At 38.7% G+C, this 21,730-nt stretch overlaps 6 protein-coding genes across 6 annotated transcripts; 2 read left to right on the top strand and 4 right to left on the bottom strand.

The window, feature by feature from the left end:
- Window positions 1–38: 38 nt before the first annotated feature.
- Window positions 39–824, bottom strand: PKNH_1323500 (U6 snRNA-associated Sm-like protein LSm8, putative; the record flags this gene model as incomplete). Its single annotated transcript, XM_002257992.1, has 4 exons — window positions 39–50; window positions 301–379; window positions 519–681; window positions 791–824. 4 exons carry the CDS (start codon window positions 822–824, stop codon window positions 39–41), a joined length of 288 nt encoding a protein of 95 aa, XP_002258028.1.
- A 1,674-nt stretch (window positions 825–2,498) lies between these two features.
- PKNH_1323400 (prohibitin) lies at window positions 2,499–3,317 on the bottom strand (the record flags this gene model as incomplete). The annotated part of the gene is made up of 1 exon (XM_002257993.1): window positions 2,499–3,317. The coding sequence occupies one exon, from the start codon at window positions 3,315–3,317 to the stop codon at window positions 2,499–2,501; it is 819 nt and encodes a 272-aa protein (XP_002258029.1).
- Window positions 3,318–4,518: 1,201 nt separating this feature from the next.
- PKNH_1323300 (CG6013-like protein) lies at window positions 4,519–6,338 on the bottom strand (the record flags this gene model as incomplete). Its single annotated transcript, XM_002257994.1, has 7 exons — window positions 4,519–4,560; window positions 4,781–4,876; window positions 5,045–5,115; window positions 5,346–5,436; window positions 5,606–5,698; window positions 5,942–6,043; window positions 6,183–6,338. 7 exons carry the CDS (start codon window positions 6,336–6,338, stop codon window positions 4,519–4,521), a joined length of 651 nt encoding a protein of 216 aa, XP_002258030.1.
- Window positions 6,339–9,724: 3,386 nt separating this feature from the next.
- PKNH_1323200 (KIR protein) lies at window positions 9,725–12,224 on the top strand (the record flags this gene model as incomplete). The annotated part of the gene is made up of 4 exons (XM_002257995.1): window positions 9,725–9,739; window positions 9,854–10,582; window positions 10,856–11,743; window positions 11,883–12,224. 4 exons carry the CDS (start codon window positions 9,725–9,727, stop codon window positions 12,222–12,224), a joined length of 1,974 nt encoding a protein of 657 aa, XP_002258031.1.
- Window positions 12,225–13,096: 872 nt separating this feature from the next.
- On the bottom strand, window positions 13,097–18,162 carry PKNH_1323100 (conserved Plasmodium protein, unknown function; the record flags this gene model as incomplete). Its single annotated transcript, XM_002257996.1, has 2 exons — window positions 13,097–16,160; window positions 16,334–18,162. The coding sequence occupies 2 exons, from the start codon at window positions 18,160–18,162 to the stop codon at window positions 13,097–13,099; spliced, it is 4,893 nt and encodes a 1,630-aa protein (XP_002258032.1).
- Window positions 18,163–20,760: 2,598 nt separating this feature from the next.
- Window positions 20,761–21,730, top strand: PKNH_1323000 (conserved protein, unknown function; the record flags this gene model as incomplete). The annotated part of the gene is made up of 4 exons (XM_039113518.1): window positions 20,761–20,830; window positions 20,948–20,968; window positions 21,114–21,263; window positions 21,396–21,730. 4 exons carry the CDS (start codon window positions 20,761–20,763, stop codon window positions 21,728–21,730), a joined length of 576 nt encoding a protein of 191 aa, XP_038969896.1.

Here is a 21,730-nt window from a genome sequence, read left to right as displayed (position 1 = left end):
ATTATGTAAGAATGGCCACATCATCGGGTGTACTTTTCCTAATGTACAATCTACGAAAAATAGGAAGAATGGGAAAAAAATTGTTAGCAATAACAAACCATTAATTTGTAGCGCTCATGTACATTTGTATTAACTGCGCTCTTCACTAGTAACAAGGGGGGAGTGTAAGAACTAGGTGTAAATTAAGCATTCCACTATCCCTCCTTCTACAAATAATGATAGAGGTGCATATGACTTAACGCCCCACGAATCTGTCCATGCCACAGTGACATGTGCCATTTTTCAGACATTTCCATTTACCGGCTTCAATGTTTCTGGTTTTATCTTGTGGTGCAGAATATTCTTATCGACATCTTCGTCAATCTCGCCAATTAAAGTTCTACGGATGGGGAAAATAAAATAGAAGCAAGTGTAGCAGTTGCAAAAGGGGGAAGATATGCTACACAAAAAGGAAGAATGGTTCACAGTTCGAGTTGGCCATCTTCCAGACAAGGCTTTTTTTTTTTTTTCCAAATTACACGGTGTCTCCTCGTATGATGTAGAGGCCCAAGCTTATTTTCTCAAGGGATTCTTTATAAATCCTCTCGTAGCAATTGCCAAGGATGATGTTGGTCGTTTGGTCGAAGCCCTTCAATTTGCCCGTAAAAATTCGACTATCATTCGTTATGACTAATATTTCATCTGCATGAGGGGGAAAAAAGAAAAAAATTATAACATATTTGAAGCATGCAACTTTGTAAGTTCCTCCATTGTTATCTACCAATGGGGGGATTTTTCCGTTTTCCCCTACTTTCTAAATACGATTCGATGTTTATAGACGCCATGGTTATGCAGTTGTGTGGTTTTCCGATAGCGGTGAAGCTTAATTCCGTGGGGACAAATACAGGTTTAGCAGTTCTACAATCCAAGCAGGAGAAATCACCAGGGTTAAAACGTTACGTACAGGTGTTGCGGAAATTTGTTTTTTACAGCAGTGATTTTACATACGTGGGGTTAATTTCCCAACCTTATTTTGTGCTGCGCCAAATTTGGTTGGAGGTATGTTCCTCCACGTTCTTCCAATCAAGCGAAACAACTTCGGTACTTCCGTCAAGCTTCACCTTCACTATCATTAACAAAGCAAATCTTTGTAATTTTACAAACGACTGAAAATAAATCCCACTGGATGTTTCTTCCCTCGTAAAGGTAACAGACCTGGAGACGCCCAATGGTGTTTCCAGTCTTGATATTATGAAGATGACCTCTTCAGCGCGTTTTAAAATGTGTTGGTAATTTTATCAGAAAAAAAAAAAAAAGTTATCTCTTTTAAAATGACAAACATGTGCATATTCGCATACAAATATGCATATATTTTTTTGCATATTTCTGCCCACATGCTACATATAATTTTTCATTCTTTTTTCACATTTTATTTCTCACCCTTTCGGATTTATTTACAATTTAAAAAAAAAAAAAAATTTTATTTTTTACATAAAATGGGTTGACCTTTCGCCGTTCTCTCATGCACATATTCGGACGCAGCGATTTGCAAAATGGAAAAAGGTTCGTTCCTTTTTCCTGTGCAGTCCCTAGAAGGGCTGGTCACTCGAGTTGTTAAGCAGACTGAACCCCTACAGGAGATGACATTCATACGGCTCATCCCTTACCCATAGAAAAAAAAACAAAAAAGAGGGAAATATTGTGCGCACCTGAACACCATACAGGGGTATTATTGCCGTTCACGCAGGAAAGGCACCTGCCTTCTTTTCCTCCACCTGGTAAACACAACATCGCACGAAAAAGGCGAAGTGGTTACTGGTCATCCTCAGAAAAACGATTACCCTTTTCACCCATATTACAACTTACACACTTCAATTAGTTACATGGGAGAGTACCCCGTTCCCACTTCAAAGAGACTTATCATGAATTGAACAACGCAGCATCTGCACATGCGGACAACGATTGGCAAATTTCGACTTCGTGAGTGGTACACCATCACCCAAAATGCGTCAATGCGGTAGTGGCTTGCCCCTATTCATGTAGGAACCCCATTCAAACCAGTTTCGCAAAAGGGAGTCCTCAACTGTGATAACTCCCTTTTGGGGGGTAGCTAAAAGGAGAGGCGCAGAACAAAGGGCGAAACTAAGGACGCAGTCTTATATATATATATATATATATTTATATATATACATTTCCATTTGAAAGGTTGCTAAAATGGTTTGTCACACAACACGCGTGGTTCTAAAACGTGTTCACTAAAAATATAGCAACGGGGATACCACTATCACTCCGTGTGTGCAAATGTTCAAACATCGCGCATTGCAACCCCCGTATGACAACACAGCTCCTTACGGTAAAGATGCTCCGATTGAGCAAAAGGTAGCGCAATGAATAAAAAAAAATTACCACAAAAGCGCGGGCACCAATATGCGATACGTCTAAAAATGTACGCGCACGCATATCTATACTCCCGCCATTGCAAAAAAAAAAAAAAAAAAAAAAAAAAAAAAACTATAAGCCTATAAATTTTTAGGGTTCAGTAAAATATTAGAGCTAGCTGGAAAGTAAGTAACATTTTTGGACTTACTTAAATTCTCAGCTATTTCTTTAGCTGCTTCTAACTTCCTAATTTCAAGTAAACTATTTCCATACTCTTTAACAGCTGAGGAAATTAATTTAGCTGCCTCCGCTTCTCCCTGGGCTTTAATAACAGCGGCGATTTTCTCTTGTTCAGTTTTAGCTACGATAAACTTCACTCGCTCACTTTCCTGCTGAGCCACCTGCTTATCTTCGATAGCCTTTGCAAATTCTTTTCCATAGCTGAGGTGTGTAATAGCTACATCGTCCAACAGGATGTTAAAATGTTTGGCTCGTGCCGTGATGCTTTCTCTGATTTCTTTCGAAATTTTATCTCTTTGAGTTAGTAGTGATTCTGCGTTGTACTTTGCAACAACTGCCTTCAGCACTTCATTTCCTATGGACGGTAAAACGCGCTCATCGTAATCGGGCCCCAGCGTACTATGTAAGTAGGGCAACTGCTTTGTGTGCGGTCTAAAGAGTAGCCTCAAACTGAGGGTAACAATTTGTAGGTCTCTCGTCCCCGTTGTCGTATTTATCACCTTGGGCTTCATTTTTATATCATATATGTACGGAGTTTGGAACCATGGGATGTAGAAATGGCTTCCTTCTCCGTAAGTATTCTCGCTTACTCCTCCAAATCGATTAAACATTACGCACCTTTCTCCTCCATCTACGTCATAAATGAAAGTGTAAGGAATTAAGCTCAGCCCCCCCGCTACGACACTCAGCCTACCGACAGACGACAGCAGTTTTTCCATTTCACAGGGGGAGCGGTGAAAGCGTATTACGATAAAAGTAGAGAGGTCGTTCGATGCTGAAGCGTGTAAAGATGGCAAGGAATATCTAGTAGAGCTTCCTCCACAAGTTGCTTCATTAATTTGTACGAGTGGAAAAGCTTGGGACGGCTATACCCTTCCTTTGTAGATTCCTTAAACAAGCAACTGTTGCAATTTCAAGCCCTACAATTTACGTTCCAATTTGTATGCGTATTCCTATCTGTGAGTACACGCTTCTTTCTGCGTTACAATTATGTGCGTCAAATCTGAAGCGCCATTAATGATACTGTTGCGTGCGATTAATAGAAAAAAAAGGTGATTAAATATATGGGTGGTTAAGATCGCTGATGAAGTGTTATTTTTAAAGGGGAAAAAAACGTCAAAAGGGGGGAGTGCGCAAAAAAAAAAAAAAAAAAAAAAAAAAAAAGAGGGCGCAAAAATTGCAGAACCATTTTTCACCGTTGTTACATAATGTGCTATATGATGCCCTTAAAATACCCGAAAAAGAGCAAAGAGGCGAACTGGAAAAACTGCACGTAAATACATATGTGCCCCCCTTTGGTGAATTGAATACAATAGCGCATACGCATCATAGTTGGAGTGACCTTCTCCCGAATTAATCAACTCACAGCACCTTTATTTTTCTTCATCCTATTTAACCCATCCAGGGAGTATTACAATTTATTTGTTTTAAAAAAAAAAGAAAAAAGCAAGTGCGTACGTTGGATGTACCAATGTGTTTTCACGTGGATGCATATCCTGCCAGTTGAGGTAAGAAAAAAAATTTTGTTCTGTAGATGGGGGATAATCTCCCACTGCGGCCAAAAAAAAATCGAGCAAGTGGCGAAACGTGCATTGTCGCGTCTTTATGTAGCTACCCACACATAAGTAAAAATTATAGGAGAGTATAATATAACTTTGGAATGAACCTCCCCCCCACACACACACACACGTCAGCCCTCTTTCCCCATTCCGACGGGTTAGCATTTTAAATCAAATAAAACAAACAAAAAAATTAAACAATATTATAAAATGAATAAATTTAGAAATTAGAAAAAATTGCGAGCCAATTAATAAATAAAATTATGCGGAAAATAAAAAAAAAGGGGGCTTGAATCAATCAGTGCAATTTAGTTAGAAACTTCTTCTCCATGACAACCGGCTTTTGTCCTATGTTCCTCATTTAATCCCTCTGGTTCATCGGATTATCGGGCGACTTCTTAAACTGAAAAAATGGAAGAAGCAAATGACGAATGTAAAATTTTGGTCAGTTGATTAATGCCAGGCCTGGTAGTTCACTCGAACATGCACTTGCGTCTATCCATGTTGACATACATAAGTGTGATCACTTCGAGCCAGAGGCATCCAATGGACAGAACGAATTAACCGTTTTGCCATAATAATGAACCCTCCCCCAAAGAAAAAAATAAATAAATAAAAGGTACCTGTTTCCATAATATTTGCTTGAACTGTGAGAGCTTCAAACCCTTGTACTGCTCCTTAATAAGCGGCAGATTTTCCTCCTCGAATTTTTTATAGGCCTGGTAAAGTCAAAAAAAAAAAAAAAAAAAAAATTGCCAACCACAAACCATCCTATGTTTATATGATACCAAATGGACAAAATAATTCCCCCTTTTTTGTATCATAGTTGCACAAAAAAAGGAAAAAAACGGAACAAAGGAGAAGGCGCATTTTCTTCTTCCACTTACAACTTTCACTTTTTTGGTTCTTTCGAATGAGACATTATCCAACGCAGAAATGGCGTTATCGATTCCAGTTGCTAAGAGAAAAAAAAAAAAAAAAAAAAAAAAAAAAAGATGAAACACAGATGGGAAACAAAAGGGTAACACAAATGTATACGTGCCTTCCAGCCATGTGAAACTACACCGTGGAGTGTGTACAATTGGAGCGTTACAAAGAAAGGCCTCTCCCCCCCCTCGACGTAAATCCACAATATATATATGCTTCTCTGCATTTCATCTAGAAATAGTTTCCCCCATCGATGCTTACCATTTATGTACTCATCATAGTCGTTAATCTCGTCCCTCATGATGTGATTGATGTTGTCCTCCAGCTCCATCTCGTGTACATTAAGATTATTCTAAAGAGCAAAAATGGGAAAAAACAAAGTAAAAAAAAAAAAAAAAAAAACATAGGAAGATGAAACGTAGCACAGTTCTTATAGTAGAACAATGTGTTAAATGACTACGTGAGTGCACGCTCTCAAAATTACGACTCGAAAATTTCGAGTTTATATGTGCCTCCCTTACCTTTTTTTTCTTATCCTCCTGAATTTCTTTCTTCTTCTCCTCGATGAGCCTTTGCAAGATTTGCGCCTGGGTCACCTTGGAATTGGTAGTTTTCTGGGGGGGGTAAAAGGACAAGTGGGCATAACATGGAAAAGTTGCACGTAATGGGAATAAGTGCAAAATCATAAAGGAGCAACTATGCCCATAAATATAGTTAACGCATTCATCATAATTGGAAAAAAAAAAAATAAATAATACAGACACAATGGACACTGATCAAAATGCAACAAAGCAACTTAGACGGTTTATGGAAAAAAGGAAATTTCGTTGCGACACATTCCCTGCAAATAAACTTACACTTTCTTTGTTCGACTTGAGAGCCTTTTCTTCTTCTCCGTACAATTCCCTTAATTCTTTTTTCCTGTCAAGTTTCTGTTGCCTTTTACTTTCGGCTTCCATCTGCGATAATAGGAAGAGTGGGTGCATATAGGGGCCAAAGACCAAAAAAAAAAAAAAAGTAAGCTAGCAAAGTTGGAAAAGAAGAAAAAACGTGGGGCATGTCAATGACCACACGATGCGTGAGGTGGCGCGGACTTACCTTCCTCTGAATTTTCGCCTGGGCCTTCTTATCATCATCCCTCCAGTACTCATCCAACTTCTTCTCCTCTAGCTCCTTCTGCTTCTTGTCTTTTTCCATTTTTTTCCGCATCCTGGCTTCAATTGCCCTCGAATTTCCAGCCCCCCATTGCGGCATCTTCGAAATATATATCTGGGTAAGTAAACTTGGAGCCTCAGGAAGAACTCACAAAAGAAGTGACAATCTTAGAAAAAATATCAAACTCAACAAATTTATTCACTCCAAGTGTGTGCTAAAAATGACTTAAATAAATTTTAATACGTAATATACCCCTTTACAAACACGGCTGTGCAACATTTGCTCGCCAGCCTGAGAATCATCTACATTTATATATATGCCTTAAGGAGAAATTACAGAATTTCTCTGTTCTCCTTTTCGAAATTTCAAGAAATCTTGAAATATAATTTTTTTCAACCATAATATATATATATAAATTTTTTTTTTTTTTTTTACATTTTTTAAATTGTACAATTAGCTGCAATTTATGATGAATCCGTATCGGATTAAAAAAGTCACGCGCGGTAGGAGGCGAACAAATTTGTGCCCGCTTGGAGGCCGCGCTGAATCCGGCGTTTGCGTTTTTGTAACTCTCTGGGATGGATGGCCCATAATAAAATCGCATGATATACAGAAAATATATGCAGCACTTCATATCCTCACTAGCATCCTTTGTAAGCATTTTTGCCTACGCCCATAGGATCGGTCAACACATCGAAAAGGGGGAAATATACCCCCCCCTTTGGGATTTTAACAAAATTAGTCATCTTTGACAGGCATTCCATCCACGAATTCTTTGTCGTAAAAATGGAAAAAAAATAGAAACGACCATGATGAATGCGCAGAAAGTCATCGCAAACACAGGTGCGGGGGGCACACGAAGCCGATGACGGACTCCACGGGTGGAGGAAGTGTGCACATCACATGGCGCAAAAATGTACATGTTAAATGGAAACCTCTCAACACCAAACGAGTGCGGCCAACTGTAGATCTACTACCGGAAGTCCCGCAAGCAGCTTAATTATTATCTTCCTGAAAAATAGACTCCTCTATGCGGAGAAATGTTCCCACACCAATCACAAATAAAACTAACATTGCCATAGAGAAATTATCAATTTTACTTGAATAAAACATGGGCCGAGTTGCGTCTACAGAACGAGCAAAAGAGACAGCACATTATGGCTGTTAATTCGGGAAAAAACACAGAAAAATGAGATAAAAAAAAAAAAGGAAAGGAAGGAAATATTTCGGATACAAAAGTAGGATTTCGGTTTTAGGGTTTATGTTCCGTCTTTACAACTCCTGGCGTAGGGTTCAGGATTTATTGTTTCAGTGTATAGGAGTAAGATTCCGGGTTTAGGGTTCTGGGTTCAGTTCTCAGGGGTTAGGGTTCTGGGTTCAGTTCTCAGGGGTTAGGGTTCTGGGTTTAGTTCTCAGGGTTTAGGGTTTAGGGTTTAGGGTATGGGTTCAGGATTTAGCCTATTGGTTTAGGGTTTAGGGTTTAGGGTATGGGTTCAGGGTTTAGCCTATTGGTTTAGGGTTTAGGGTATGGGTTCAGGGTTTAGCCTATTGGTTTAGGGTTTACAGTTTAGGGTTCACAGCTTAGGGTTCATAGTTTAGGGTTTAGGGTTCATGGGTTTAAGGTTTAGGGTTTAGGATTTTAGGTTTTGGGTTTAGGGTTTAGTGTTTAGGGTTCAGGGTTTAGAGTTTCAGGGTTTAAGTTTCAAGATTTAGCTTTTATGGTTCCCGATTAGGGTTTTAGGGCTTAGGGTTTCGGTTTTAGAGTTCGGGAATTAGTATAAATGATTTTATATGTCTAAAATATATGTTTTTATTATAATAATTTAAGTAAGACCATCACTGTAAAATTCAAACTAAAACGTGCACAATGAATTCTGAGCCCTGAACCCTAAACCTTAAAGTATAAACCAATACGCTAAACCCTAAACCCTAAACCCTAAACCAATAGGCTAAATCCTGAACCCATACCCTAAACCCTAAACCAATAGGCTAAACCCTGAACCCATACCCTAAACCAATAGGCTAAACCCTAAACCCTAAACCAATAGGCTAAACCCTAAACCCTAAACCAATAGGCTAAACCCTAAACCCTAAACCAATAGGCTAAACCCTAAACCCTAAACCAATAGGCTAAACCCTGAACCAATACCCTAAACCCTAAACCTTAAACCCTAAACCCTAAACCCTAAATCCTAAACCCTAAACCCTAAATCCTAAACACAAAACCCTAAACCCTAAACCCTAAACCCTAAACCCTGAACCCTGAACCCTGAACCCTGAACCCTAAACCCTGAACCGTAAACCGTAATCCCTAAATCCTGAACATATACTCTACAAACATTAACCCTAAATCTTGATCCTACTTTAACCATAAACCTAAAACCTGATCCTACATTCACCTAAACACTAAACCCTGAACCCTAAACACTAAACCCTGAACCCTAAACACTAAACCCTGAACCCTAAACACTAAACCCTGAACCCTAAACGCAGAAGCCTGAAAACCCGAAACCCTAAATTCGGAAACTCTTTTTATATTGTATTGGTCCTACTATGGTATAGATATGGCGAATATAATAATAAGCATATATGGTTGTTTGTGAGGGTCTTTGTAGGGCTAAGGGAGATGAAGTGCCTTATTAGAAATACCTTCGGGTACTATATAAGGGGAATGTTTTTCACATTTATAAAAATTTTTTTCATTTGGGTGGAAAAGAAAAAAGTGTATATTTTTTTTTTGTTGTATCAATTTAAAGTAATTTTTTACAATTTTCATTTTTTTAGTAGGGAGGGGGAAGGAAAAAGTTATATCATTTAAAAGGAAGAAAGGAAGAATAGTATCTTCTGTGGATAGAAAAGAGGAAGTTTTTTTTTTTAAAGTAGGCTGAATGTATTATAGTCTTTTTAGGAAAGTAGGGGGTAAGAAGTACGTTCTTACGGGGGGAGAGGAAGGAAGAAATAATCTCATCTTTTTTTTCTTAAGGAATTGAAGGAGAAAGAAGTAATCCTTCTTTTTTTCCTTAAGGAATTGAAGAAGAGGATGTAATCTTTCTTTTTTTATTTAAGGGAAGCAAGGAAGAAAGTAATATCTTTTTTGTTTTAAATTTTAAGGGAAGGAAAAAAAAAGGACAAAATAATCCTTCTTAGAGGAAGGAAAAGGGCAAAATGATCTCTTCTTAAGGGAAAGAGAAGAGAAAAAACCTTCTCAAGGGAAGGAAGGAAAAAAGAAAAATAAACTTCTTAAGGAAAGTAAGGAAAAGGAAGTAATCTCTTCTTTTTTTCTTAAGGATAGAAAAGGAAGAGTAGGAAAGAAAGAAAAAAAGAAAAGGAAGGAAGGAGAATAAGAAAAAAGAAAGTAGAAAGGAAGAAAAGGGGAGGGGGGGAAACGGAAATTCCGCTTCTTACATCATTTTTTTTTCCGAATGAAATAACAATTCATTTCTAAACTAAATATATCAAAATAATAAAAACAGCGTTATTAGAAGATGGCACCAGTATCGGTAAGAAAAACGAAGGGAAGTGGAAAGGAAAAAGGATGTATATGGAACATAATGTAATAGGAATATATATATACATATACACATATATATATATTTATATACCTTCTTGTTTAGAGTGATGACGACCAACATTGTTTAAAGAAATTACCCTCGAAGGAGATATATGCTAAGTTCGATGGGGCTGCGAGTCCGTCTGATTGCAAATTTAAGGGAACTATAGACACTGATTTATGGATTTTTCCCCATCCGAAAGCGCGTAGGGAGGAAATTAAGAAAGGCTTGTGCTATGCTTCCAAGTTGGAGCAGAGTGATTCATTATACCATAAGTGTTGCGATTATGTTTATTATTGGATTGGTGATATTATGGAGGATAGGGAATATGGCAGTACTGCCTTCCTTAATGCAATATCAGTAGTTTATTATTATTTACAAAGGTACACACCCATGTGGAAATGTACTAACACATATCGCATCGTTGACAATAAAACCATTTTCCTTTACCTCAAGAAATTATTCGATTATACCCAAGACTATAAACACATACTGGATGCTATAACAATAGCAACCGCAACAACATCAGCAGGATTGAAAGATGGAAATAAATGTTTTGAAAAATATAGGGAATATGTGGAAGGTGCTCAGGGTGCTTGCAATGAACTGCAGGCAGCGTGTAATGGATCTCCACAGAATAATTATTGTTCTTTATACAAACAAGTTTGCAATCATAATAGTACCAAACCATCAGATCTGCTTAGTCAATTAACTGATGCGCAGAATAAGATAAAGCGGCCACAGGAGGAGGAGCAGGAAGAGGAAGTGGTCTATGGGGTCCCAGATTTAATGGTAAAAATTTTCCTATAACATATGTAGACATGCATCCATGTTACATACGTATGCATCCATATATACACAAATACATACAAATATGCACACACATATGTTGTCGTGCATATATATACATATGTATATGGTGATTATATACAGAATATGTATATATGTATATATATATATATATAACATATATATAGACATATATACATACTTATATGCATATACATATATATGCATGTATGTATGTTCCACACATTTTTTTACTTTTTCCAATGGCACTTATAGGAGGCACATTTAGATTGTCTCCCCTCAAGAATTATGTATAAGAAGTTCAATGAAAAGGGGGGCGAAGGCAAGTGCGAAAAAACTAAAATTCAAAGCGCGCAGACTGCTCTGGAGTCTGTGCTGAATGAACAAGGGTGTGATAAGGGATGTGCGGAAAAAGTTCTTTTTGCGTGGTGCTACATAAATGGACAAGTGAATGATAGTAGTGACCTCAAGTATGAGGAGCGCCATCATCTGTTCTATTCGTGGTTAGGGCAGGAACTGTTATCGCGTTCCACAGGGGGGGGTAGTTCATTTGGGACCGTTGCAAATAATGTTCACACTAAACTAGAACAGATGTTCACAGGTCAGGCGTGTGGGGACATGTGCAAGGATGTATACCTAAAAGAGAAGGAGGACGACGACGACATTTTCAAATACATTAAATTATTAGCTGAATATTTCACAGACTCCAAAAAGTTGAAAGAGCAATTAGGAAATGGTAGTGCTGAGAAGAAATGTGAAGAGGCCTATGATGACCACCTAAAACAAATTAAAAAAGCATGTACTGCTATACAAGAAAAATGTTCCAATGGTAGTGGGAATGAGCAATATTGTAAGTGGTTCAAGGAATACAATGAGAAAAATTGGGAAAGTGATGCTAAAAATTACTGTGATACTGAAACGCTGGAAAAATTAACATGCAAACCAGTGAAGTGGAACCAAGCCGGTTCTTCCGGTGCTGGTTCCCCTGTAACTTGCAATTCAGCTTCTTCGGAACTTGGAGACCAAGCTAAAAGTGCTAGTGCTCTTGGTGGTGACCCTGGAAGTGGTGTTGAACCTGGTGGCGTGGTTGGTGGTGTATTAGGTGCTGTAGGTCTACCTGCCGTTGCTTTGGCGTTATATAAAGTAAAACAATTATTATAATAGAAACATATATATACATATATACATATACACATATACATATGTATATACGTATTTATACATATATACATATATATATATGTTCTTCCCTTTTTTTTTTTTTTTTTTTTTTTTTTTTCAGTATACTGATGTATTTGATGGAATAAAAAAATCCCTCTTTGGTGGCAGTAATAATACAAGAGGAAGGAATAGGGGAAGAGAAAGAAGATCTACCATTGGACGTAATCATAATTTTGACGGTTTTGATTCTTCTACAATGGGAGATGATTCTTCCACCTTGGGTGGTGATGGTTCCACCACCCTAGGTGGTGGTGGTGGGGAATCGTCCACCTTAGGTGGTAGCTCCACCGATGTTTCTACCATCTATAATGATGATGATGGAGGACGACGTCGACCAACCGGAAGAACACGGACAGGAACAAATAATAGAAGACCAGGAAATATACGTTATTATGCTACGTAATATTCCTTCACTCTTTCCTTTTCTTCTTACTCCTTTTCTTCTTTCTTTTCTTTTTTTTTTTTTTCCTTTTCTTTTCCTTTTCTTTCCTTTTCTTTTTATTCCTTTTCCTTTTCCTTCTTTATTCTTTTCTTTTTTTTTTTTCCCTTCTTTGGTAACACACCGCGTGCTATTCTTAAAAAGAAAAAAGAAAAAAAAAAGAAAGGGAAAGAAAAGAAAAGGAAAAGAAAAGGAAAAGAAAAGGAAAAGAAAAGGAAAAGAAAAGGAAAAGAAAAGGAAAAGAAAAGGAAAAGAAAAGGAAAAGAAAAGGAAAAGAAAAGAAGAGTCAGGAAGAAAAGGTGGAAGAAAAAGAAGAAAGAAAAGAAGAGACAGGAAGAAAAGAAAAAAAAAAAAAGGGCTCTAAAATGAATTAAAGCCCGTTTACAAAATGAATCATTCGTGATGGGTTCTATTATCAGTTTTGAATAAATTTGTTTTATAATTTTTTTTTGAACAATGCTCTGTATATAACTTCGTTGGGTGTTGTGCGCCGCCCCCCTTTTTTCATATATATATTTTTTATCTTTTTTTTTTTTTTTTTTAAAACCATACGCACGTGTATTCCTGTGCATGCATTTGCGCGTGCTCCCGCAGGCTTACCCACTATTGTATGCACGTCTTGAGGGACCAATGTTGGGAAAGTGCATTTTCTGACTGAAAGCGAGGACGGAACAAAAAAAAAAAAAAAAAAGGGGAAAAAAAAGACCAGGCGAAAAATAAATAGCCAAAAGGTGACTGAATTAGTCTGCCATGTTAACAAATTACACGTACAATAGAGGGAACGAAGTTCCGCGCGTTAAGTAGCTAAGCAAATCCCCACCGCCGTGGCATCGCCGCTACACTACGAACAATTCAACACTGGCGGATGCGAAAACATTGATGTTGTTCTTTATCTTGGTCTTGCGCTTGATTAGCACGCTGGGCAATGTAACAAATCCGTGCGCGAAAATAAGGAAGGACCATCTGAGCTTAATGGATTGGTACGGAAGCAAAATATTCTTCATTATCCTACCTCCCGTTATAATATATCTTTTCCTGCTAGAATGGTCATTTGTACCATCAGACATGTAGTTATCCTCATCAATTAAATCTTCCAAATTGTCGGACGAAAGTACAGAAGAATCAGAGCTACCCTCGGACATATTATTATTACTATTATTATTATTATTATTACTATAGTACTCGTGCTCATTTTTGAATTTCAATTCGTACATCTTCTTTCTACTCTGTGTGTTCCTGGCTCCATCCCAACCGCTTCCCATGACAATACCTTTTTCCATTCTTCTCTCCCGTTGACTACGCCTACCCCTTTTCCTCTCGTACAGAAAAATTATAACTTCCTCGGTGATATTCGTCTCATTCGTAATCACCGATTCGACGACAAAAATTTCGTTACATTTTGCCGTTTTTTCATAAAAAAGGTCTATCCTTATTTTGCTTTTCTTCATGTCCTTCATTAGGGGATAGTGGTTCCCTTCCTTCCCGTACATTCGGTCGTCTATCGGATGGACAGGTGGCACCTTCACCACAAGTGTACGGATGATATTTTCCCACATTTTCTTAAAAGGGAAAAAAAGGTTCCTAATGTTATAGTGGTACTTTATGATAATATCACCCCCTTCTGAATTATTTCCTTTTACAATGTTGCAGTATGTACTCTTGTGAGTTACCTCTACGGTACCTTTCAATGTCCCTCCCCTTATTTCCTCAACGATAATTCCATGTGAATTGTTGTTGTGTATGTATAGGTAGTATTGCACTGTGTCGTCCCTCCCCTCAGTGCCAGTCTCTCCCTTCTTACGATGCCTTAAATGTTGCTCGTCTTCTTGACAATACTTCGGTGTGTAAGTACTATTGAAAATCTCATCGCTCGAGCCACTATTCATTACACTCGCATTCGTACTACACCTTTTTAGACCACCATCCTCTTCTTCTTTTTTCCCCTCCTCCTCCCCAATGGTGCCCCCTCCACCACGCCCAATCCTTGTGACCATTGTTATGACAGATGGCTCCACGGAATACCTCCCTGGGTATTTCAGCTGGTCTTCAAAGTTGGCGCTCTTAAAGGAAAAGTCAAAATTGACATTCACGTGTTTGCTCCCCCCGGTTGGATATACAAGAAGTGGAACACACATCACCTTCTCCGAAACGCCCGCATAAAAGGGGAAATCGCTTCTTCCATGATCTGCTCGACCATTTGGTCCACATGTATTTCTACTTCTTCTTCCCCTTTTCATTCCATACGACATGCAGCACTCGTTGCAGAAATTGCTTCTGCCATACAGTTTTCTCCCGCTGCGTTTAGAATTAACATGGTTCCCATGTTGTTCCAATTGAAAAAAGAATACATCCTTTTCTGGGGAACTTAACTTGGAGTCCACTTGTCCACTGTCACGGTGCGATAGCAACTCCTGAAGGGCCTTGTCCATGACCAGTTCCTTCACTTCCTCCTGATTGAGAAATAGCCGCAGGTTACCTTCTGGGTACGTGCAGCTCTCATTACTATTATCGTCGCCGCTACTATCACCACTGCTACTATTACCACTACTACTATCGCCAACGCTACAATCACTGCTACCCCCCTCCACCAACCTGCACACCTGGTCGCCCTCCCCAAAAAATTCAACTGCTTTATCCCTGCAGACCTGTCGTGCCCTCAAAACATTGCCCTTCCTCGTCAATGTATAAACAAGCACATGATCCTCCCCTTCACAGCCATAAGAAAAACGAAACTCAAAACTTTTTATATATTTAGAGTACCTCACAAAAATATACAAAGGGTTGTATTCATTCTGGTAAAGAACATCATTCCGACAGTGTAAAAAATAATGTACATAATTTTTTAGCGCCTTCTGAATAAATTTACTCTTTCCGTTTGGTACAATTTTATTCATATAATAATTTAGATACACTCCTTCCTTCAATTTGAAGGAATTTAATTCTTCCCTTCCTTCTTTTATAACTCTCATTTGGAAGATTTTCCTTTCCGCTTTTTTTGATTCCTTCCGGCGTGATGCTGTAATTACCCCGTGGGTAGTTTCTCTGGATGGAGTGTCAATCGTACCATGATTTTGGATCCCTTTCTGTGGAGATCCTTTTTCATCTGCGTCCCTTACCTTGCTCAAGCTACTTTCCTCGTCTACCTTCGGATGTTCCACCCCCATGGAAACCCTCTCCAGAAACTCCTCCCTCAGAATGGACACACCAACTTGATGAATTCGCATACGAACAATGTTGCAAGAAATGTTCAAATAAAGATCGACGTAATTAACTTCTATTTCCTTTTTGCTTATCCCTGGTAAAAAGAAACTTACTATGTTTTTTTCCCCTAAGGAAAACCCCTCCAACGATGCATTCTCCCTGTCTATGCAGTCTAGCACACTTTTCCCATTTACCACAACTTCGTACAGAACCTCCCCTGTGGCAAAAATGACACCATCGAATTTATTAGAGAAATTTAACTTGTACAAGGACAAGTGGTTGTTCATTGAGATGCCCATAATAGGTGAATAGTGGAAATCTACGTGGGTTTCGTTTTTTATTTCTAAAAAGAAGGCAATCCCAGTGGGCTTAATCAAACAATATAACTTTACGTACACGTTTCCTATTGATATAGTGGGTGGTCCATCGGGATGGAGAACCCCTTTTCCTTTTATACTTTCACAATACTTGGAGAAAAAATCACAAAAATTCTTCTCTTCCTTTCTTTTCTTGTTCCTTATTAGGTCGTTTAAATACTCGAAGCATATTTGGATGAACATGTGTTGGTACTCCTTGATGTTAAGCGGTTCTTTTTTTGAGGAAGATCCGTCTGCGGTGGTTCCCCACATATCCGGGTGCAGCAAGCGACCCATACAACTCAGAGTCAGAAGCAGCATGGGTTCGTGCGTATGTGAGTTTCTGTGGAGAGTGGAAAAAGGAAAGGAAAAAAAAATCAACACAAAAGTTTGGCTCAAAAATGGGAGCACTGAACAGCAACGCAGATCAGCAGATTAACTCATCGAACGGAGGAGCCTAGTCAGTAAACCATCAAATGTGTAATGCCACCAACATGACATGGCGCTATGCCTTACCGAGTGCGCTCGTAGCTCCTCTTCTCCGATACAACCCCCAACAGAGTGTGCAGCTCGCCCAAGGGATATATTCCCTCCCTCAAGGCATCCGCGCTAACTGCACTCAAAACGGAGGAGTCCTCCCCGCTTCCATAAAACGAAAGCAACAAGTACAAGCAGAAGGGGTAGTTCCCACGTTCGTAATAAATTAGACACAAAAAATAAATGACCAGTCGGAACAAATTGCTAATTTGCTTGGTGCTAATAATTACATATATTTCAATTAAAAAGTTTAAGACAAAGTCTTGTACAGATGAATCCTGACACATCTTAAAATAACTCTCAAATTGGGTGATGGGAGAAAATCCCTCCACTATTTTGTCCATCTTCCTACGCGCCTTCAACATGTAATATATGCAGAAGCAGCAGTATATCCCATACAACACGGTGTCCCTTATATTAATGTTAATGTTTTTTACAATTCTGTAAAAATAGAAATAGATGCAGGAGAGCAGGTTGTAGTATAGGTACTCCTTCATCGTGAGGTCGTACAGGAGGTGGACATTCTCATTCGCGGGGTACTTTTCTCCTCCATTGATGAGTGCGTTTCCTCTGAAATTATTCCAACACTTCAAAGAGGTAATCAAATCAGAACAACCAGTTATGCCATACATAGAAATGACATGAGAAAGTCCCGCCCCAATTCGCGATAAATCTCCTACACCTGCCTCTTCTTCGTCGTTGCCGTTGTTATGTTCTTCCTCCCTCCGCATCAATGCCAAGTAAATTATTTTATTGTGAGTATAAATATGATGAATGGCCTTCTTAATATCCTTAAAAAATAAATAAATATATATCATCCGAATACTGATTGAATTGAAAAAAATAACATACTTGAAAAAGGTCTGTTTGTCAGAAAAGGTATTTTCACCTGCATGTTCATAAAAAACTTTACATAGATTCACGTAAATCTTCATACTTTCATCATACCTTTCTAGTATCTCCAAAACATATGCCTTTTTAAAATTATACTTAAAAAAATTGAGTATGCTTTGTCCACTTTTCCTCTCAAAGCTGATTATGTGTTGCTTAAAAAAGGCATTAATACAATCCCTTAGAAGATTTTCTAACTTTCTGATTTTGTTATGTATCTCCTTCAATCCTAAGGTAATAAAAATGGCACTGATGTTTTTAGAATTTAGTAGGCTAATATATTTGATGTACTCTTCTGTATTTTGTGTATTTTCCGGTAGAATAACTAGCACAACGATTTTGCAGATTTTTTTCCTCCTCATAATTATTGCGTTTATTTCTTCTATTCGCTCCATCAGGTCTTTGTTCACTTGGTTCATGAAAGCAGCGTTCTGTACGCACGCCCGGGTGGGCTCGGGTTGCGCCTGCCGAGGACTCCCCAGGGGATAATTTTCTCCAGTTGGACTTTCCCCTAGTAGGGGCGTATTCCCACTTGGGTTCGTCGCAGTTGGAATTTCCTGCGACGACCCACCCGTGGGGAGATTCTCCGCAGTTAAGTTCCTGTCTTCTGCCCCCTCATTTGCAATCCCCTGCCAGTCGACGCAAAATATCACAACAGAGGAAGCGACCTTCATCTTTTTCAGCCATCCGTGCATCAGCATGGCATGTCCACCTCCCCTCTCGTCCCCATCTGCCACCTCGCTCGCGCAATAATTTATTTTGTGAATACTTCCATAATCGTAACTGCTTATTTTCACATTCCTGTCCTTCATATTTTGCCTTAGATTTTCTATTATCTCCTCTTTTATGTCGTCATTGAGAATTACGCTAAGGTTTACACTCGCCCGCTCGTAGATTTCCTCATCGTGCAGCTCCATGTTCTGTCCCTTCGTGAGTTCTTTCCTTCGGGTAACTGGAACTGGGTCCGTGAAATTCCACGTGTGGGTGCACGCATAGGCGATGTGTCATCGTCTGCCTTAGCCTCCCGGTTTCTTCCATATGTGTGCACGTTCAAGCCTGTGGTGTTGGAACGCTCCCTTCAGTTCTGATCTTGGCTGGCTACACAAATCGCTATCCTGCCTCTTCCCCCTACAGCCATCACCACAGCTGTTGCGAAGGTCACCACTACTATTACCGCCGCTACTGTGTGTTTTAACTTTCTGGTTCTTTCGACTTTATCAGCCTTCTCAATATTTCAGATGGTAACCTCTTCATCCGCCCTTATGAGGTAGATATCCTCCTTGCGTGTTACATTTTTTTTTTTTTCTCTCTCTCTTTTTTTCTTATTTGTTACACTTAAAGGAACCCTAAAAGTAAGGGAGTGCTCATTAAGAAGGCTTGATGAACGAGAGTTCCTCGCATATTATACTCCTCCCCCTGTGCGCGCTTCGAGCCACATACAATTAATGCCTTTTGGTGCTGAAGCTATCAGAAGTTTACACGTTCGTGCTTACCCGCCCCGACCATTTCCGTGCGTCACCACAGCCTCTACTTCAGCGCACACTTGACTCTTGTGACGCGCAAACCATTATTCTACTTTTTTTTTTTTTTTTTTTTTTTTTTTTTTTTTTTTTCCTTAAAAATATTTAAAATGAAAAGTAGAGGAGTACGTTAGTTTTCTTTTATTCTACACTATATGGGGAGAATTACCCTCGCTCAGCTGTTAAAATCCCTGAGGGAGATGTCCCGAAATTATGCTACAGCGTAAGCCAGTTTTTATATTAATTCGCACCCCGATCTACTGCCACTCACTTTTTATTGAGTACAAAAAAAAAAAAAAAAGGAAGCGCAGGACAAACCATCTTATCTGCACCCCTTGTCACCTAAAAAATGAAGGCACCTTCAAATTAAAAGATAAAAAAAGAAAAGACCATTATATCCATTCCTGAAATAACAATTTCATTGGTCATCCTTTTTTCGATAAAGTTGAGGAGAACAAAATGTAAAAGCATAATATTTACCACGGGGACCCCACCTTTGCAGCATGTACATAATGCTCAAATGAAATTCTTGCACATAGAGTGACAAACCTCCTTGTTTTGCTTCAAATCCGCAGAGGAACTCATCTGCGATGCTTGTGGACAAAAGACAGCAGCGGGGAAATTAACCAAATGTCGCAGATTTCCATCCGCATTAGTCTTTATTTCCACGGAAATCGTCACTGTGTCCGCTATTCCCGGAACATAGAAGAAGGTTATATTTTGGAATTGACTGCAGACTATTCGGTAGTTCAGCTCTACCAGTTGCTTTTCCATTGGAGTTACATCTCCTTTGTGGTGTGTAACTCGTGCGGGTATGCTCATCAGCACAAAATGGATGCCACGTTTATTAATTATAGGTGGACAGATCGACGGATGCACATGTGTATGTTTTATCCTTTTTTTTTCTTTTTTTTTTTTTTCTTCCCATTTTCCCATCTTTACATTTATGAAAAAAAAATTCTCCACATATTTTTTGGCCAACGCTATTTGAAAAGAGCTCCAAAAAAAAAAAAAATGGCACAAATCGGACAAAGAGCGAAGCGTGTGTGTGGATTTATTTTTTCCTCATTTTGGCCCTTTGAAAATGTTTTTAAACTTTTCCAAATTTTTTCCATCTTGCGAACAAAAGTAAGAAAAATCGTCTTGCAAAAAATTTTATTTATGAGGTAAAATAAAATCTGAAACAATTTGTCAGAACAGTTAACAGAAATTAATCTTTAAAAAAAAAAAGAAAAAAAAAAGGGGAATTAGATGATTCTTACAGTCTGCATGTTCGCATTCGGGGAAACACTTATTATTGTAAATACGTGAATCAAATTTGTCAGACCGGTGAGAAGAGCAAAATTTTGTACACACATAAACGCACTCAAACGGATAGACAACAAAATGAACATGTAGAAAAATAAAAAAATTAAACACAGGAAAAACATCCACACATACATTTTTTTAATTTTCAATTTGTTAGTAATTTCTGAACAATTTTTTTTTTTTTTTCCCCCTCTTTAATTTCCCGCTTTTTGTACCTTTCCCTCATGTGGAAAATGTGCGACGGCGGAAGTTGCAGCGGTTAGAAATCCCGCTAGGGCAAACCGCAGGGAGGCCTAATTTTCACTCTTTCTTGTCCCTAAGTTACCTCTTTAGATTCTTCTCCAGGTTATTCATTTTTTAGCCAATTCTGAAGTTAATTCGTCTTTCTTTTCTTCTACCCTTTTTCTTTTATTCCAAAGTGTTTTACGCCTGGGGAAAAACGTCCTTACCCAGCCATCCCCCAATCTGCACATTTTCGTGCTCATTCAAATATGTTATTTTCCTGTTAAGCGATTTATCTGTTCAGCTATTCTCCCTTCAGTTGACTCACATCCGCTGTTGACATTCGAAACTTGAGAAAGAGCACAAAAGTTGCGCATGCCCATGCGAATACATTTACATGTGTATTCATATGTGTGCATAAATACGCGTACACAACGTTTACACTGACATGCGCATTTTCTTATCATGGAAACTGAAAACGTGGAAGCCGTCCCTGAGGCTGTGGAGAACGACAACACGGAGTTACAATATGAAGGTAAGACGGAAAAAAAAAGAGAAAGGAGCGTTTATGGAGGTTGCTCCAAATGTCCGCGTTGCCAATGTGGTTAATTTGTTCTCACTTTTTTTTTCCTGATTCTGTTCGCCTCCTCAGGACAAGAAGGAATCTCAATGAGTAAGCATTCAAAGGAGAAAAAGAAAAAAAAAAAAAAAAAATCAAAATAGCAAGGCACAAATTAATGATAGCCCTTACATGCGCAACACTCATCCCTTCGTCATTACATAGACTACACATTTCATAATCATTTCCTTCCTCCCAGTGCAAGAAGCGGAAATCGTCCTCATAACGACATCTTTGGGGGGAATAAAATCTTCTTTCTTCTCCTCTTTAAGAGCACAGAACTTATTGAATTGTAAAAAGTTCCTCTACGTCGTTGTAGACTCCAATAGGGACACCAGCGCGGCAAAAGGTAAGCAAATTTATACTAAGACATGTTTCACCTGTTCAGTTACTACTGCACGCTTTGGTGAATCCTACTCTGCCTAATCTCACACTTTAATTCATCTCATCTACACATGTAATTCCTTCACCCCACTTGTAGACTTGAAAGACGAGGAACTTTTCAACAAATGGAAGGAAGACGAATTGCTGCAGTCAAACGAAAACGGAATTCTGTTGCCTCAAATTTTAATTGATGGAGTTTCAATAGGAAACGACATAGCATTGCAGAATTTGGAAGATGAAGGACATTTGGACTTCATCGTATCCAGGTTAAAATGCCCAAACTGCTTACAGGATAAATCCAATACAGATGTGCAGTGCCCTCATTGCAAGTATGACTATGTGAGCCTAATTTCAGATGAGCTGATTAGAGACAACGCAGTCATAAGGATGCTACAGGGGGAATTATATAATGAGGAAGAAACGGCAGATTGA

Source organism: Plasmodium knowlesi, assembly GCF_000006355.2.
Source record: "Plasmodium knowlesi strain H genome assembly, chromosome: 13".
Classification (NCBI taxonomy): Eukaryota; Apicomplexa; class Aconoidasida; order Haemosporida; family Plasmodiidae; genus Plasmodium; species Plasmodium knowlesi.
The sequence above is the reverse complement of the archived record's forward strand: the minus strand, read 5'-3'. Positions and strand labels throughout refer to the sequence as shown.